The sequence below is a fragment of the Apodemus sylvaticus genome, chromosome 5 (assembly GCF_947179515.1).
Source record: "Apodemus sylvaticus chromosome 5, mApoSyl1.1, whole genome shotgun sequence".
NCBI lineage: Eukaryota > Metazoa > Chordata > Mammalia > Rodentia > Muridae > Apodemus > Apodemus sylvaticus.
In genome coordinates this window covers 68,894,576-68,913,583 of record NC_067476.1, presented here as the reverse complement: position 1 = coordinate 68,913,583, position 19,008 = coordinate 68,894,576, and the positions used below count along the sequence as shown (strand labels likewise).

Here is a 19,008-nt window from a genome sequence, read left to right as displayed (position 1 = left end):
GATGTGTTCTTGGATTCGGTTGGCAAGAATTTTATGGAGTATTTTTGCATTGATGTTCATAAGGGAAATTGGTCTGAAGTTCTTTCTTTATTGGATCTTTGTGTGGTTTTGCTATCAGGGTAATTGTGGCTTCGTAGAAAGAATTGGGTAGTGTTCCTTCTGTTTCTATTTTGTGGAATAGTTTGAAGAGTATTGGTGTTAACTCTTCTTTGAAGGTCTGATAGAATTCTGCACTGAAACCATCTGGTCCTGTGCTTTTTTTTGGTTGGAAGACTTTCTGTGATTCCTTCTATTTCTTTAGGCATTATGGGACTGTTTAGATGATCTATTTGGTCCTGATTCAATTTTGGTATTTGGTATCTGTCAAGGAAATTGTCCATTTCCTCCTGATTCTCCAGTTGTGTTGAGTACAGGCTCTTGTATTAGGATCTGATGATTTTTTGGATTTCCTCAGTTTCCATTGTTATATCTCCCTTTTCATTTCTAAGTTTGTTAATTTGAATATTTTCTCTGTGCCCTTTGATCAGTCTGGCTAAGGGTTTATCTATCTTGTTGATTTTCTCAAAGAACCAGCTCCTGGTTTTGTTGATTCTTTGTATGGTTCTCTTTGTTTCTACTTTATTGATTCCGGCCCTGAGTTTGTTGATTTCCTGCCTTCTACTCCTCCTGGATGAAATAGCTTCTTTTTATTCCAGGGCTTTCAGGTGTGTCATTAAGCTGGTAATGTATGTTCTCTCCATTTTCTTTTTGGAGGCACTCAGGGCTATGAGTTTTCCTCTTAGCACTGCTTTCATTGTGTCCCAAAGATTTGGGTATATTGTGCCTTCATTTTCATTAAATTCTAAAAAGTCTCTGATTTCTTTCTTTATTTCTTCTTTGGCCAAGTATTGTGTCCGCAAGTATTTCGTGGCATCAGCAGTAGCATCTTAGTTTAGTGTCTGCAGATGGGATGGATCCCTAGGTGGGGCAGTCTCTGGATGGCCTTTCCTTCTGTCTTTACTCCTTGTCCCTGCATTTTCTTTTGAAGGGAGCAATTCTGGGTTAATATTTTTAAGATGAGTCCCATCCCTCAAACATAGGCTGTTCCTAAACTCTTGATATACTCTCTCTCCCTTTTGTTGGTTATTTCAGTTAACATCATCCATGTTGGGTTCTTGGAGCCTCTTGATTTTGTGGCATCTGGGAATTTATAGTGGCTATCCCCAGTCATCATCCTCTGCTGATACTCACCTCAATTCAATTTCCTGACCCCCCTGTACTCTTCCCCAGTCTCCTCACACACTTGATTCTGCCTCTTTCCCCTTCACCTCCTCTTTCCTTCCCGAGATCCCTCCATCTATCTCTCATGATTATTTTGTTCCCCCTTCTAAGTAGAATTGAAGCATCCACACTTCTGTCTTCCTATAAGCTTCATATATTCTGTGATTGGCTCAGGCTCTAAGATCAACTATAGACAAATGGGATCTCATAAAACTGAAAAGCTTCTGTAAAGCAAAAGACACTACCAATAGGATAAAATAGCAACCTATAGACTGGGAAAGGACCTTCACCAACCCTACATCCATCTGATGGAGGGCTAATATCCAGTACATACAAAGATTTCAAGAAGGTTAGATTCTAGAGAACCAAATAACCCTATTAAAAATGGGGTACAGAGCTAAACAAAGAATTCTCCACTGAGGAATCTCAAATGGCTGAGGTGTAATGTTCTTTAAACAACTTCCCTTTCTTGTCTGTTTTTGTGAGAGTTGGGCATCTTATTTGTTACTCATTATGTCGAATTGTTCAATGATGCTTCAATTTTTCTACCCCTCAATTTAAAGAAGTTTGCTTCATTCTACAAATTAAATTTTCCTATATTGTTTGATATTAAATGTGTGTTCTAAGGAAATGTCTGTATTCCAGACTGAGGGGTAAAATATGTGGGCTCTCTGCATTCAACTTTAATCACACACTTCTAGAAGGTCTTTGAATATGACATCTTGCCAGAATAGGCATGTGACTGGATTAAATCTCCTCTAACTGAGTGCAATTATTTCACAAAGGTAAAAGGTAATAGAGAAATGAATCCTGTTCCCATGTTAAAACACATTAGAGGAGCAAATAAATCATCACACCAGTTATATGAATTTCTCTGGAGACTCAATGGAGATCATCTTCGAACTTATAAGTCATTTGCCAGTGGCCTAATATTTACAATATTAGCAGATGAGAAATTGGGGTAAATAGATTTCTAATTTTAGAGAACAGTGAAGTAACTAAATAAAGAACACTTTATGTTGCTTCCGGGTAATTTAAGTTCATGTTTGCATTTCTGACAATATCAATTGAAAGAATTAAGTGAAATCCATACATTTAATTCTGGTGTGATTTCTTAATTCACACATGGATTTTTAACAACATCTATTTTCAAGGTTTAAGCTAATGTGAAATTTAACAAGATATTATTTATATTTACAGATGCGTGTTCCACCCCACTATCTTAGAAGAATATAAACTAAATTCTAAATCATAAAATAAAGAATAATGTAGTTATTTTCCCAAGAAAAACTTAAAGGTGGCAAATGGATGAGGAAAACTGCAGCACTGCGGCACAGTTCATCCTTCTGGGATTTTCAGATGTCCCGGAACTGAGTGGTTTTCTATCCTTGCTCTTTCTTCTCATTTATGGAGTTACTGTACTGGCCAACCTGGGAATGACTGCATTAATTCAGGTCAGCTCTCAACTGCACACCCCCATGTACTTCTTTCTCAGCCATCTGTCTTTTGTAGATTTCTGCTATTCCTCCATCATTGTGCCTAAAATGCTCGCTAACATCTTCAATAAGGACAAAGCTATATCATTCCTGGCATGTATGGTCCAATTCTACCTGTTTTGCACATGTGTGGTAACTGAAGTCTTCCTGCTGGCTGTGATGGCCTATGACCGCTTTGTAGCCATCTGTAACCCATTACTGTATATGGCTGTCATGTCCTCAGATCTCCGTATGACTCTGGTGTCTGGCTGCTACCTGTGTGCATCAGTGTGTTCTCTGATTCATTTGTGCTTAGCCCTTGAGATCCCATCGTTTAAGTCAAATGTGATCAATCACTTCTTCTGTGATCTACCTCCTCTCTTGAATCTTGCTTGCTCTGATGTCACTGTTAATAAAGTGCTACTGTTTGTTGTAGCCACCTTCAATGAGAGCTTTAGTATTGTGGTTATCTTCACCTCCTACTTGTTTATTCTCATCACCATCCTGAGGATGCGATCTGTAGAGGGGAGGCGCAAAGCCTTTTCCACCTGTGCCTCCCATCTCACAGTCATCATTGTCTTCCATGGGACTATACTTTCCATTTATTCTTCGTCCACGTCAGACAACAGTGAAGATGCTGACAAAGTGGCCACAGTGTTCTACACTGTAGTGATTCCCATGCTAAACCCTTTGATCTACAGCCTCAGAAACAAGGATGTCAAAGGTGCCTTCAGGAAAGTTGTGCATTCTAAGATATATCCCAAATGAACACTGTATTGTCAGGATGCAGAATCAAAGATAGATATGGGAAGAGAGATTATTAGATGGAACAATATTTGGCTGGAAAAAGATTAAGATACATGATGGTTCTGAGTGATATTATTTTCTGTTTAGTGTTCTGACTCCTAAATATAAAAGCTTGTCATTTTTAAGATTCCAAAATTTAAAGTAAATTTCCTGTTTTGATTTAAATTTGATGTTTCATGTCCTATCACAGCAAATACATTTCCTTTTGTGTAAGGTCTTCCCAAATATGACAAGAAGAATTTTACAAAGTTCCTAATTTTATTTCTGTATTCAAAATGAACATTATTATTAATGTCAATTTAAAATGTCTATAGTATACAATGAAATTCATTACATTAACATATAGGTATGCACAGAGTAAGAATATCATGGGTATTGATATTCTTATTTTGCTAGGTTATTACTTATTTTACTAGGTTAAGCTCCTACTCTACTTCACTTTTACTTTGGTGATGTTATTATGCTACAAATGTGTCAGTATATTATCCTTGCACATGACTGTTTTCCACAGAGCATGGGAGACTCTTGGGTCTTGTGAAGCTGCAGTTCCAGTCTCCTATATCCCAACAGATGTGAGTCTTAGATTTGAACTCAAGCTCTTTCAAGGACTGGAAATCTGTTATAAGTACTGAGCCATCTCAAACAAACACTTACAGAGAAGAAAGCATGCATTATCCAACTTTAAATTCCTCGAAAATGAAGTTTTAGCCTTTTTTTTTCCTGTCTATTGAGAATTACTGAACTCTCTGTTTTCTTGTTTTCTATTTTGTGTTCATGCTACCTGCGCTACAGATAAGTACTTGTAGTCACCTCTGTGCGTGTTCTATTCTTATGTACACACATATATTTTTAATTAAAGTTGCATGCATGTATACCTTTTGTCTCATTTCTGTCATTCCCTGACTCCCACGAAGCTTACACTCCCTTCTTATTTGTCTCCTTCCCATGATGTTTCATTTGACATAAATGATTGGTTTTATTTTATTTTGATTTGTTTTATGAATCATGAAGTTTAGTTAGTTCCATCTGTGTGACCAGGGATTTTGGAATATCCTGGAGCATAATGTCTCATTAGTGGGTTTGAAATGGTATTTTACTCTCCATAGGAAATCTATAGCTCCTTGTTTAACTCACACATTTAAATGATACAAATCCTTTCATTTCCAAATTTTCCATGTTTCTCAACCACATGTTTTTAGTTTTATCTAAAAGTTCAGTTTGTAAAGCATATTACTTTGTTGATGACTCTCTCCTTATATTTATGATGTTAGACAACAAATGAGCTGGTAGGAAGTGAAGTTACTGTCATGAATCTGTTTTATCTTTGTTGTTTTCATTTTGATCATTTAAATTTAAATATCAAAAAGAAAGTAAAAGGGAGGAAATTAGCTATGCATTAGAAAAAAGAAATGCAAAGCCTTCTAAAAAGAATAAACAAAGTCCAATAATATTTCTCATTCATTTCTTTTAGTCGAAGATAAGTGGAGACCCCCCCCAAAAGACAAATTGACAAATTATGAAAGGCATTTGCTAGGAGCCTGAGCACTGTGGCTCCCAGAGCTGCTCTCCATAGATGTTCTTCCATTCCACTGTTGTGGGACTCTGTACTTCATAGGCAAAAAATATTGTGACAATGTTTCTTATGTCAACTAAAAATAAATTGGGGATAATTTATGTTTGTAAAAAACATTACAACTGACTTTAACATATTTGACTAAGCGATCCAGAGTCTATGATTATTTTATATAAAATTAATGTATTCTTTCAGTTGTTTCAAGGAAAAGAAAAAAAGGCCAGGTATTATGGCAAAACCTCCAGGAGTCCTCATGTTTTAGATTTTTAACATTTGCTCTTGTTTTGGTTTTGTAGTGGTTAACAGAGAATATGTAAATAAAGAAAATCTTGTATGCTTAAACAAGAGAAAAAATATATCAAGATACAATCTACAGAAGAACACTTTGGTAACTCCTTCAGAATTAAAAAAAAAATCCCATATTAAATTTAGGCAATTATACATAGACTATTGATAATTGGAAGTATGTGATTCAAGTTACACTAATACATTTTTAAACCCTTTGGAGCTTATATAAACAAATAGACTTTGAGCACACATATTTGAAGTCATACTTAGGCAAAGACCAGATGTACAAAGAGATCATGCACTGTTGCCTCCCTCAATACACATGGTGTCTATTCTCACAAATTTTTAACAGCTATCATCTTTCCATTGTCATATGGATTTACAAACCAAAAAGATAAATACTACTTCCTTTAACAGAGGTCACAAATTTTTACTTCCATCAGGAAGAAATGCTGACCTCACTCAGTTTTATAAGGTTGTACCGTGACAATGATTATTTTTAGTTTATCATAGGCATATTGGAAGGACTCAATATACTCACTATCATATCTCTCTTTTGTGTGGGAAAATTCTATGCTGACTTCAAACTCTTTAGTGTGTCTGGGATATACTATTTAAGTAAGGCAAATACATCTTATTTGATTTATTCACATATTACACAGAGGTAATAGTTATGGCATACATTTTTCATCAAGAAACTTGAAATAAATTGTTACATTAATATACAATGAATCACACTGCTTAATGTTTCCATTTTGTATCTCATTACTTCAATAATTGAATCTCAAGAGGGAGCATTTTTTTTTTCCGTCACATTGGGACTGGTGCTTGTTTTCAGAAGTTTAGGATTATAAACTGTAGGGATTCACACTGACACATAAAGTTTGTGGCATTTTCTGAAGTGGCATCTTTAGGAACATAGAAGGTGTGTAATGTTTGTTTCACAGGTGAGTTAGCTGAATATTGGTAACTACATTGTTTTGGTGCAATATACTGAAATAATAATGACTGATAGTTCAAATTTTCACTATTTCATCTATGGGATAATATTATTGCATTCATAAAGAAGAGTTTGTAAAGGAAGACTACCATACTATAAACCATTGCTATTTTCTGTTTATACATTGCTTCTAGAGTACACATTAATAGATAACATGTTATGAGAATACATATTGGATAATATATTCCTTCCTTGGTAATGGAATACTCTAGCAGGAAGTGTTATCAGTTTAATCAACAGAGAGACATTGGGCAGTTGTTGGTCTGAGAGGAAAACCATGTGAACCAAAGGAAGTGGATGCTTGCTCCTATGCATTATTTTGTTCATGTTTGTGCAAAGTTCATTTAATCCATTTAGTAGAGCTGTGTGGAAATTTTGCTCACAGTCACCATACTACTTGGAGTAGCAATAAATAACCCTTATTACTATTCATGGAGATCATAGAAAAAATGAACCAGGGCTGAAGCAAAACAGAGGATTTATTTCAGTTTTGAGATAAGATGTCATTTATGTGCTTCTTATACAGGTTTTCTAGCTGTGACCCTATGCACAGTTTAGTCTAAATCATACTTTGTGTAATGTATTTTATGTGAAATGCTAGTACACTGGTGAGATCAATAAACTTACCATGAGCTATCACCAGACTTCCCTATTGTGCAGGAAAAAGTGTCCTTGCATACTGATGGATATGCTCCTGTATCACATTTCTATCTAAAAAAGAAGCCATGCTTGGGAGGCAATAAGCAAGATTATCTTTTATAATCATTCCTGGTCAAGCATTTTCAAAAATATGTTTTTCTTTTGAATTCAATGAAAGGGAAACCGAAGGCAAGGGGAGGGAGTGTGTTGGGTTAAGAGGCATATAAGTGGAGGCAGAGGGAAGGAGGAAAGGGAGGGGTTGGGAGTCTTAGGGGAGGGGGGATATCAGAGAGGTTTTACCATTGGCAATGTAAATGAAGATGATATTCAATAAAAAAATAAATTTAAAAAAAGGAGTCTTGGCAAGCAGGTAGATAAATGGCTCTCTACATTACTGAGTTTCAAATTTCTAAATTATACCAAGTTCTTTCACAGATATAGTTTGAAAACTTGCTTTAGAATCTGGTTATGTAATAAATTTTCTAATTATTAACAATTTTCCACTTGATTTATACATTGTAACACCTTAAAACCTTAACAATTTTTAGCAGCCAATTGTAATATTTTTCTACGTCTTTCATTAATTTCCCCAAGAAATTTAAAGCAACATATTTTTTAGAAAGGATTTCATTAAGAAGCTGAAGAACCATGAATACTAAAGAGTATTTATTATCTGAACTATGGATGGATTTAAATCAAAAATTAACCAAATCGGCTTGTAAATCATCTGAGGTAATTGTCACCTTAGAGACTTACTGATGAATAAGTTAACTTTTTCTAGTTGTTTCTCAGTTCTTGTTGGCTGGCTCAACCCCACTTTTTGACTCAAAACTCCTCTCCAAGCTGACTGATTCTCATTGCATTTCTCTGCTTGCCTTGGACTAACCCTGGCAATCATTTTTAAATTTCTGGCGCTTTGTCATTCCTTTGTTCATTTTGTCTTCACCTGCAACCTGTTTCTGTAAAACTGCTCTGGTAAAATTGCCTCCTTATCTTCCTTTCTATGTCTCTCTCTGTTTCTATGCATTATTACCTTAAATCATCATTCTCATATGTGTCATGACGTTGGGCATATTCTATTTCAGTTTTTTCTGTCTGTCTTTTCTGGGCGTACTCATTCCGTCATATCTTTCTCTGATTCTTCACTTTGAATAGCCCTCAATTAGACATCACTTTCAAACAAGGCTGCTTCCCTCGACAAAGCAACCTTAACTACATTGTTCTGCTTTAAAGGTGTATAATGAGGATATGTCTGAACTGAATCCAAGAGCATATAAATGTATGGGATGTCTGCTTTTCAGCTTCATAACAGAGATATAGGAGTCTTTAAATCTGATCCATTGCCAGATAAGTCATACAGCTGGATTAAAATTCTTCAATATGAGTGTGATTATTTCACAGAGGTAAATAATGCAGAAAATATCTCTGCCCTTCCACTTTAAAACATAATAGAGGAGCAAATGACTCATAAAATTAGTCAAGTAAGTTTCTATGGATACTCAATGAAGGTTACCTTCAAATTGATAAATCATTTACTAGGGACCTAATATTTAGAATGTTGACTGAGGAGATCTCTGGATAAATGAATTTTGACTTAAGAGATCAGTGAAGTAACAAAAATCAAAAATATTTTATGGTGATTCTGAATACTTTAAGTATGTGTTTACAGTTCGGATTGAATCAACAAAAAAAATTAGTACAATGCAGAGATTTTAATTCTGGTGTGATTTTGGAATTGAATCACGGTTTTTAATCACTTGTATTATCAAGGTTTTAGTCAATGCTAAATTTGACATTTTCTAATATCTTTGCAGGTATTTAAAACACAATTGCATCTTAAGAGAGTTTAAACTGCATTTTAATTTATAAAATAAAGAATAATGTAGTTATGTTCCCAAGTAAAACTTAAAGGTGGCAAATGGATGAGGAAAACTGCAGCACTGTGGCCCAGTTCATCCTTCTGGGATTTTCAGATGTCCCGGAACTGAGTGGTTTTCTATCCTTGCTCTTTCTTCTCATTTATGGAGTCACTGCTCTGGCCAACCTGGGAATGACTGCATTAATTCAGGTCAGCTCTCAACTGCACACCCCCATGTACTTCTTTCTCAGCCATCTGTCTTTTGTAGATTTCTGCTACTCCTCCATCATTGTGCCTAAAATGCTCGCTAACATTTTCAATAAGGAGAAAGCCATATCATTCCTGGCATGTATGGTCCAATTCTACCTGTTTTGCACATGTGTGATCTCTGAAATCTTCCTGCTAACTGTGATGGCCTATGACCGCTTTGTAGCCATCTGCAACCCACTACTGTATATGGCTATCATGTCCTCAGATCTCCGTATGACACTGGTGTCTGGCTGCTACCTGTGTGCATCAGTGTGTTCTCTGATTCATTTGTGCTTAGCCCTTGAGATCCCATCGTTTAAGTCAAATGTGATCAACCACTTCTTCTGTGATCTGCCTCCTCTCTTGAATCTTGCTTGCTCTGATGTCACTGTTAATAAAGTGCTACTGTTTGTTGTAGCCACCTTCAATGAGAGCTTTAGTATTGTGGTTATCTTCACCTCCTACTTGTTTATTCTCATCACCATCCTGAGGATGCGATCTGTAGAGGGGAGGCGCAAAGCCTTTTCCACCTGTGCCTCCCATCTCACAGTCATCATTGTCTTCCATGGGACTATACTTTCCATTTATTCTTCGTCCACTTCAGATAACAGTGGAGATGCTGACAAAGTGGCCACTGTGTTCTACACTGTAGTGATTCCCATGCTAAACCCTTTGATCTACAGCCTCAGAAACAAGGATGTCAAAGGTGCTCTCAGGAAAGTTGTGAACGCTAAGATATATTCCAAATGAACACTGTATTGTCGGGATACAGAATCAAAAGTAGATAGATAGGGTCAGAGAGAATAATAGATAGAATAGCATTTGGCTAGAAAATGTACTAAGGTTCGTGATAGCTCTGAGTAAATCCTTTTTTTCTGGTTACTATTGTGACTACTAAATATAAAAGCATAACACACAAAATATTCCAAAATTTCAAATTAATTTCATCATTTGTTTTAAATTTGTTAGTTATGATTTATACTCCACCAAAGCAAATACATTTCATTTGGGGAAAAGTCTTCCCAAGTCTAAGAAGAAGGATTTTACAAAGTTTATAATTCTATTTCTGTATTCACAATGGGCATTATTATTCATTTCAGAATAGAGTGCCTTTAATTTACAAGGAAAATTATGACACTAGCATACATGCATGTACAGACTGACATTATCACATATATTTGCTCAGAATTTTATTTACTTTGCTATTCCACGTTCTCAACCTACTTTATTTTTGGTCTTACCATGTTTCTATGGCATTGATGCCTTAGAAATATCGGATAATATGGAATTATTTAAGAAAACATCAGATTGATATTTACTTAAGATTATGATATTTTAATTATATATTATCAATGTACAGTATGTGATCTCTTCACATGAGTGCAGAGCCCACAGAGTTTGGAAAAGTCCTGGATCTTCTATAGCTATAGTTTTAGCCTCCTACAACCCACTAGTTATTCTAGTCCTTAGAATTCTACTCAGGCACTCTGGGACCAGAAATCTATTTTAAGTACATAGCTTCTACAAAGCTCCTTTACAAAGTAGAAAGCAATAATGAAAAAGCTTTGAATTCCTCAAAGAATTATTTTTTTCAGCCTCTTGAGAACTGTCATCAAAAACAAATTCTAAATTCTTTTGTGTTAATGCTAACTCATCTACTGATGACATACTTATAGTTACCTCTGTTCATGCTCTATGATTATATAAACACATATATTTTTAATTAGAGTTGTGCTTTGACAATTGCATACATATGTTGTCTCATTCCTTTCAATTCATTTCCTTCCTCCCTCAGTCCTTATGCTCCCTACTCCCTCTATGTCTCTCATGTTTAGGAATATTTTGTTCTATTTTACTTTGTTTTGCATTTTTTGTGATTTACCAAGTTTAGTCTGGGCCATCTGTGTGAACATTTATTTTAGAATATCCACTAGATTATAATGCCTCATTTGTGGGTTTGAAATGGTATATTACTCACCATAGGATATCTAAAGCTCCTTGTTGAACTCATATATTATTAAAATGATGCAATACCTTTCATTTCCAAAATTTCTAAGTGTTCCACTATGCTCATAGTGCCCTTGTTTGAGTTAGCCACAAGTCAGAAACAACCAAGACGTCCCACAACAGAAAAATGGATAACAAAAATGTGTTTCATTTACATAATAGAATACTACTCAGCTATTAAAATGAGGACATCCTGAGTTTTGCAGGCAAATGGATGAGACTAGAAAATATCATCCTGACTGAGGTAACTCAGACCCAAAAGAATATGCACTGTATGTACTCACTTATCAGTGGATATTAGCCACAAAAAAAAAATGTACAGAATACCCAGTATGCAGTCCATAGCACTCAAAAAGATTGACAAACCAAAGATCCCAAGTTAGAGTGCCTCAGTCCCACTTGGGAGAGAGAAGAAAGCAATCATAGGAGTGGGGAAGGAGCGAGGGACATGGATGGGAAAGTGTACAGAGTGGGGAAAGGGGGAATATAATCAAGTATTAGGGGAGGGGAAAGGTCTAAAGCCCTGAGGGCCAGAGGAAAAAATACAAAGAGGCAAACTTTGGAAGTAGGAAGATTCTCCAGAATGTACCAGAGACCTGGGAGGTAAGAGATCTCCGGACTGAAAGGGAAGAATCTTAGGTAAAATGCCCTACAGTGGGAACTAGGAACTTGAAGAGTCAACCTCCAGTTGAAAGACAGGGCATCAAGTGAGAGACAGAGTTGCCATCCCACAAAATCTCTGACCCATATTTGTTCCTGTCTGAAAGAACTGTAGGGACAAAAATGGAGAAGAGCCTGAGGAAAAGGAGGTCCAGTGACAGGACCAATGTGGGATATAGCTCAGGAGGAGGCCCCAAGGCCTAGCACTATTACTGAGGATATGGAGCTCTCCCAAAAAGGTGCCTATAAAGACTGCCCTCTAAAGGACCCAACAAGCAGCTGAGACAGTGAGATGCATATATTTACACCCACCCAATGACCAGAAAATGTAAACTACTGTTGGTGAATTACAAAAAAGATGGAAAAAGCTGAAGAGAAGAGCAACCCTGTAGGAGGACCAACAGACTCAATTAATCTGGATCTCTTGGGATCTTTTAAAGAAAGAACCTGGGGAAGACCCTCGAGCACAAGGGCACAGGGGAAAATATCCTGAACAGAACACCAATAGCTTATGCTCTAAGATCAAGAATTGACAAATCGGACCTCATAAACTTACAAAGTTTCTGTCAGGCAAAAGACACTGTCAATTGGACAAAACGGCAATCAACAAATTGGGAAAAGATCTTTACTAACCCTACATCCGACAGAGAGCTAATATCCAACATACATGCAAAGAACTCAAAAAGTTAGACTCCAGAGAACGAAATGACCCTATGAAAAATGGGGTACAGAGCTAAACAAAGATTTTTCACCTGAGGAATATCGAATGCCTGAGAAACCCCTAAAGAACAGGGGGAACAGGGCAAGGGGAGAGGGCTTATGGGACTTTCAGGTAGGGGGGAACCAGGAAAGGGGAAATCATTTGAAATGTAAATAAAGAATATATCTAATAAAAAATGAGAAAAAAAAATCTACTGGACCACCAACCAGGCAACACACACCAGCTGATATGAGGCACCCAATACATATACAGCAGAGGACTTCTGAGCATGCATTCACTCAGAGAAGATCTACCTAACTCTCCAGAGACTGGAGGCTACAGGGAGCAGGAAGGACTGGTGGGGTGTGGGGTGGGCAGTAAAGGAGAAATCCTCCTGGAGATGGAGGAAGTATGGGAAGTGGATGGTCAGAGGGTGGACCTGGAGAGAGGTAAAATCTAGAGTGTTAAAAAAAAGATTAAATAAAATTAAAAATAAAAAAGAAACATTTTGTCTATAATATTGTTCCAGCTCATCAAATCAGCTTATGCTGGCTTAAGTGAGATGATAGTTACTGCTATATAAACCAGATTTTGGAAGACTTATAAAAATTTTCAAATGTATAAAAAGTAAAATGCAATATTATTAGTAAGATTTTTTACTACTTTTAGTAATATCTGTGTAAGCACTATGATGCTACTTCAACAGGATATTAATGGTTTACAATAATGATTAGCAATATGATTTACCTAACCCTCAAGAGACTGGAGGCCCCAGGAATTACAGAGGTATGATGGTGTGGTAAGTTGAGGAGAAAACACCATAGTGGAGACTGGTGGGGGAGTGCAGAGGTATGGAATATGGAACAGTCAGTGTGTGGACCAGGAGGGGGATAAAATCTGAAGTATAAAAGAAAAAAAGATTAAATTAAAAAAAAAACAAAACAAAAGGTTAAATGAAAGCACAGCAAAACAATGTAAATAAAAATTGAAAATCACTACATAAAAATTTATACAGAAAAACACAAGAAGTCAGTATCCATCTTTTAGAAAAAAAATCAATCACCCTGTAAACAAGATGTAAGAAATCAAAAATTCAGTCTTTCTGCCGCTATTTGCACCAGGGAGTCAGGATACTCCACAGCCTTCTGTGCATAGCCCTCCAGGAGGGAGTGATCTCCCAGCAGACTTTCACTTTTGAGCACAGAGGTGAGATCTCCACCTGCTCTCTGGAGGGGACCTAGCAGCACACCAGGCCTAAGATCAGTAGAGCAGCTGGGACAAAAAGTCATTCCGCAGGCATTTGTACCAGGGAGCAAGGAAACTCCACAGACTTCTGTGCATAGCCCACCAGGAGAGAGAGAGAGAACTCCTAGCAGTGCTTTCACTTTTGAACTCAAAGGAGTAAGGACACAGGCTTACAGGACCATAGGAGGAATAAACTCCAGCCAGAGACAGCAATACCAACTAGCACCAGATTGCAAAAGGCAAGCACAAGAACCCTACCAACAGAAACCAAGGATACATGGCAACATCAGAACCTAGTTCTCCCACCATAGCAAGTCCTGTATACCCCAACACACCGGAAAAGCAAGAGTTGGATTTAAAATCATATCTCTCATGATGCCGATAGAGGGCTTCAAAAAAGACTTAAATAACTGCCTTAAAGAAATACAGGAGAGGCAGCGCGGCTTGCTTCTGTGGCGCAGAGCTTGGGTCCCAGTCCTGAGGCCTCTGGCTGGAGCCCTCAGCTCTCTCCACTTCCGGATCCAGATTAGCCTGGGCGGTATCACTACATCTCCAGGTACTGCGGGAGGCAGGAGGGGCTTCCGGGCAGCCAGCTGGGAGAGGTCTGTGTGCTCCCCTGAATACAGCTGGCCCTAGCGGGAGCCTTCAGGTGTCTGCTTCAGGATCTTAACAGCCTGGGCAACAACACCCTGTCTCCAGGCAGTGCAGGAGGTAAGCTGTGCACCAGAGGCCACCTGGGAAGGGGCAGCTTGCACTGGTGAATGCAGCATTGACAAGACCAACTAACACCAGTGAGAACTAGATGGCAAAAGGCAAACACAGGAACGTCACTAACAGAAATAAAGGCAATATGGCAACATCTGAACCAATTCTCCTCTACCAGCATGTCCTAGATACCCCATCACACCAGTAAAACAAGTTTGGATTTAAAATCACTGGTCATGATGCTGGTACAGGAACACATGAAGGACATACTTAAAGAAATTCAGGAGAAAATGGATCAAAAGTTAGAAGCCCTTGCAAGGGAAACACAAAAATCATTGAAAGAAATCCAGGAGAATACAAAAGCCAACAAGGAGGAAACCAAAAAAAAAAAAAAAAAAAAAAAAAAAAAAACACTTAAAGAAATACAGGAGAACTTTGGTCAACAGGCTGAGGTCATGAAAGAGGAAACACAAAAATCTCTTAAAGAATTACAGGAAAGCACAAACAAGCAAGTGAAGGAGCTAAGCAAAACCATCCAGGATCTAAAATTAGAAGTAGAAACAACTAAGAAAACTCAAAGGGAGACAACTTTGGAGATAGAAAGCCTTGGGAAGAAATCAGGGGACAGAGATGCAAATATCAACAACAGAATACAAGACATAGAAGAAAGAATCTCAGATGCTGAAGATTCCATAGAAACCATGGACTCAACAGTTAAAGAAAATGCAAAATGCAAAATGCAAAATGCAAAAAGCTTGTAACCCAAAATATCCAGGAAATCCAGGACACAATGAGAAGACCAAACATAAGGATTATAGGCATAGATGAGAGTGAAGATTTACAACTTAAAGGGCCAGCAAATAACTTCAATAAAATTATGGAAGAAAACTTCCCTAACCTAAAGAGAGAGATGCCCATGAATATACAAGAAGCCTACAGAACTCCAAACAGACTGGACCAGAACAAAAATACATCCTGTCACATAATAATCAAAACACCAAATGTTCTAAACAAAGAAAGAATATTAAAGGCAGTAAGTGAAAAAGGCCAAGTAACATATAAAGGAAGACCTATCAGAATCACAGCAGAATTTTCACCTGAGACTATGGAGGCTAGAAGGTCCTGGGCATATCTCATGCAGACTCTAAGAGAACACAAATGCCAGCCAAAACTACTATATTCAGCAAAACTCTCAATAACCGTAGATGTAGAAACTAAGATATTTCATGACAAAACCAAGTTTACCCAATATCTATCCACAAACCCAGCCCTACAAAGGATAATAGGAGGAAAGCACCAATACAAGGAGGGAAACTTCACCCTGGAAAAAGCAAGATAGTAACCTTTCATCAAACCCAAAAGAAGTTAAGCAATCAAATTTAAAAAATAACGTCAAAAATGATAGGAAGTAACAATCACTACTCCTTAATATCTCTTAACATCAATGGACTTAATGCCCCAATAAAAAGATTCAGACTAGCTGACTGGATATGTAAACAGGACACTACATTTTGCTGCTTACAGGAAACACACCTCAGGGTCAAAGACAAACACTACCTTAGAGTAAAAGGCTGGAAGACAATTTCACAAGCAAATGGTCTCAGGAAACAAGCTGGAGTAGCCATTTTAATATCAGATAAAATTGACTTTCAAGCCAACGTCATCAAAAGAGACTCTGAGGGATGCATCTTGCTGGTCAAAGGAAAAATACAACAAGAAGAACTTTCAATTCTGAACATCTATGCACCAAATGCAAGGGCACCCTCTTTCATAAAAGAAACTTTACTAAAACTCAAAGCACATATTGCACCTAACACAATAATTGTGGGTGACTTCAACACTGCACTTTCCTCAATGGACTGAACAGGAAAACAGAAATTAAACAGGGACACAATGAAACTAATTGAAGCTTTGGACCAATTAGATTTAACAGATATGTATAAAACATTCTATCCTAAAGCAAAAGAATATACCTTTTCTCAGCACCTCATGGTACCTTCTCCAAAATCGACCATCTAATTGGTCACAAGACAGACCTCAACAAATATAAGAAGATCAAACTAATCCCATGCCTCCTATCAGATCACTATGGAGTAAAAGTGGTCTTCAATAGCAACAAAAACAACAGAAAACCCACATACATGTGGAAACTGAACAATATTCTACTCAATAATACCTTGGTCAAGGAAGAAATAAAGAAAGAAATTAAAGACTTTTTAGAACACAATGAAAATGAAGACACAACATACCCAAATCTATGGGACACAATGAAAGCAGTGCTAAGAGGAAAACTCATAGCCCTGAGTGCCTCCAAAAAGAAAATGGAGAGAGCATACATTACCGGCTTAATGACACACCTGAAAGCCCTGGGACAAAAAGAAGCGATTTAACCGAGGAGGAGTAGAAGGCAGGAAATCATCAAACTCATGGCCAATATCAATCAAGTAGAAACAAAGAGAACCATACAAAGAATCAACAAAACCAGGAGCTGGTTCTTTGAGAAAATCAACAAGATAGATAAACCTTTAGCCAGACTGACCAAAGGGCACAGAGAAAGTATCCAAATTAACAAACTTAGAAATGAAAAGGGAGATATAACAACGGAAACTGAGGAAATCCAAAAAATCATCAGATCCTTCTACAAGAGGCTGTACTCAACACAACTGGAGAATCTGGAGGAAATGGACAATTTCCTTGACAGATACCAAATACCAAAATTAAATCAGGACCAACTAGACCATCTAAACAGTCCCATAATGCCTAAAGAAATAGGAGTCATAGAAAGTCTTCCAACCAAAAAAAGCACAGGACCAGATGGTTTCAGTGCAGAATTCTATCAGACCTTCAAAGAAGAGTTAACACCAAGACTCTTCAAACTCTTCCACAAAATAGAAACAGAAGGAACACTACCCAATTCCTTCTACGAAGCCACAATTACACTGATACCAAAACCAAACAAAGATCCAACAAAGAAAGAGAACTTCAGACCAATTTACCCTTATGAACATCGATGCAAAAATACTCAATAAAATTCTTGCCAACCGAATCCAAGAACACATCAAAACGATCATCCACCATGATCAAGTAGGCTTTATCCCGGGAATGCAGGGTTGGTTCAATATATGGAAATCCATCAATGCAATCCACTACATAAACAAACTCAAAGAACAAAACCACATGATCATTTCATTGGATGCTGAAAAAGCATTTGACAAAATTCAGCATCCTTTCATGCTTAAAGTCTTGGAGAGAACAGGAATTCAAGGCCCATACCTAAACATAGTAAAAGCAATATACAGCAAACCGGTAGCCAGCATCAAACTAAATGGAGAGAAACTTGAAGCAATCCCACTGAAATCAGGGACCAGACAAGGCTGCCCCCTTTCTCCTTATCTTTTCAATATTGTACTTGAGGTACTAGCTTGGGCAATTCGACAACATAAGGAGGTCAAAGGGATAGAAATTGGAAAGGAAGAAGTCAAACTATTATTATTTGCAGACGACATGATAGTCTACCTAAGTGACCCAAAAAACTCCACTAGAGAGCTCCTACAGCTGATAAACAACTTCAGCAAAGTGACAGGTTATAAAATCAACTCAAGCAAATCAGTGGCCTTCCTATACTCAAAGGATAAGCAGGCTGAGAAAGAAATTAGGGAAATGACCCCCTTCACAATATCCACAAACTGTATAAAGTATCTTGGGGTGACTCTTACCAAACATGTGAAAGATCTGTAAGACAAGAACTTCAAGACTCTGAAGAAGGAAATGGAAGAAGAGCTCAAAAAATGGGAAAACCTCCCATGCTCATGGATCAGTAGAATCAATAAAGTTAAAATGGCCATTTTGCCAAAAGCAATCTATAGATTCAATGCAATACCCATCAAAATCCCAACTCAATTCTTCACAGAGTTAGAAAGAGCAATTATCAAATTCATCTGGAACATCAAAAAACCCAGGATAGCTAAAACTATTCTCAGCAACAAAAGAAAGTCTGGGGGAATCAGTATCCCTGACCTCAAGCAATACTACAGAGCAATAGTGTTAAAAACTGTATGGTATTGGTACAGTGACAGGCAGGAGGATCAATGGAACAGGATTGAAGATCCAGAAATGAACCCACACACCTATGGCCACTTGATCCTCGACAAAGAGACTGAAAACATCCAATGGAAAAAAGATAGCCTTTTCAACAAATGGTGCTGGTTCAACTGGAGGTCAGCATGCAGAAGAATGCGAATTGGTCCATCCTTGTCTCCTTGTACTAAGCTCAAATCCAAATGGATCAAGGACCTCCACATAAAGCTAGACACTCTGAAGCTAATAGAAAAGAAACTGGGGAAAACCCTTGAGGACATCGGTACAGGGAGAAAATTTCTGAACAGAACACCAATAGTGTATGCTCTAAGATCAATAATTGACAAATGGGACCTCATAAAATTACAAAGTTTCTGTAGGCAAAGGACACCGTCAAGAGGACAAATCAGCAACCAACAAATTGGGAAAAGATCTACACCAATCCTACATCACATAGAGGGCTAA

General features: G+C 37.4%; 2 protein-coding genes across 2 annotated transcripts; both read left to right on the top strand.

Annotated features, from left to right (window-relative positions):
* Positions 1–2,564: 2,564 nt before the first annotated feature.
* LOC127684325 (olfactory receptor 5L1-like) lies at positions 2,565–4,273 on the top strand. Its single transcript, XM_052181272.1, has 2 exons — positions 2,565–3,489; positions 4,236–4,273. Exons 1-2 carry the CDS (start codon positions 2,565–2,567, stop codon positions 4,271–4,273), a joined length of 963 nt encoding a protein of 320 aa, XP_052037232.1.
* A 4,687-nt stretch (positions 4,274–8,960) lies between these two features.
* On the top strand, positions 8,961–9,899 carry LOC127684324 (olfactory receptor 5L1-like). The gene has a single exon (XM_052181271.1). The coding sequence runs from the start codon at positions 8,961–8,963 to the stop codon at positions 9,897–9,899; it is 939 nt and encodes a 312-aa protein (XP_052037231.1).
* Positions 9,900–19,008: the final 9,109 nt, after the last annotated feature.

Coding starts and splice junctions, on each gene's coding strand:
- LOC127684325 (XM_052181272.1), top strand. CDS start 2,565: ATGGATGAGGAAAACTGCAGCACTGCGGCACAGTTCATCCTTCTGGGA. Junction 3,490..4,235: donor GAAAGTTGTGCATTCTAAGA/TATATCCCAAAT, acceptor TTAAATTCCTCG/AAAATGAAGTTTTAGCCTTT.
- LOC127684324 (XM_052181271.1), top strand. CDS start 8,961: ATGGATGAGGAAAACTGCAGCACTGTGGCCCAGTTCATCCTTCTGGGA.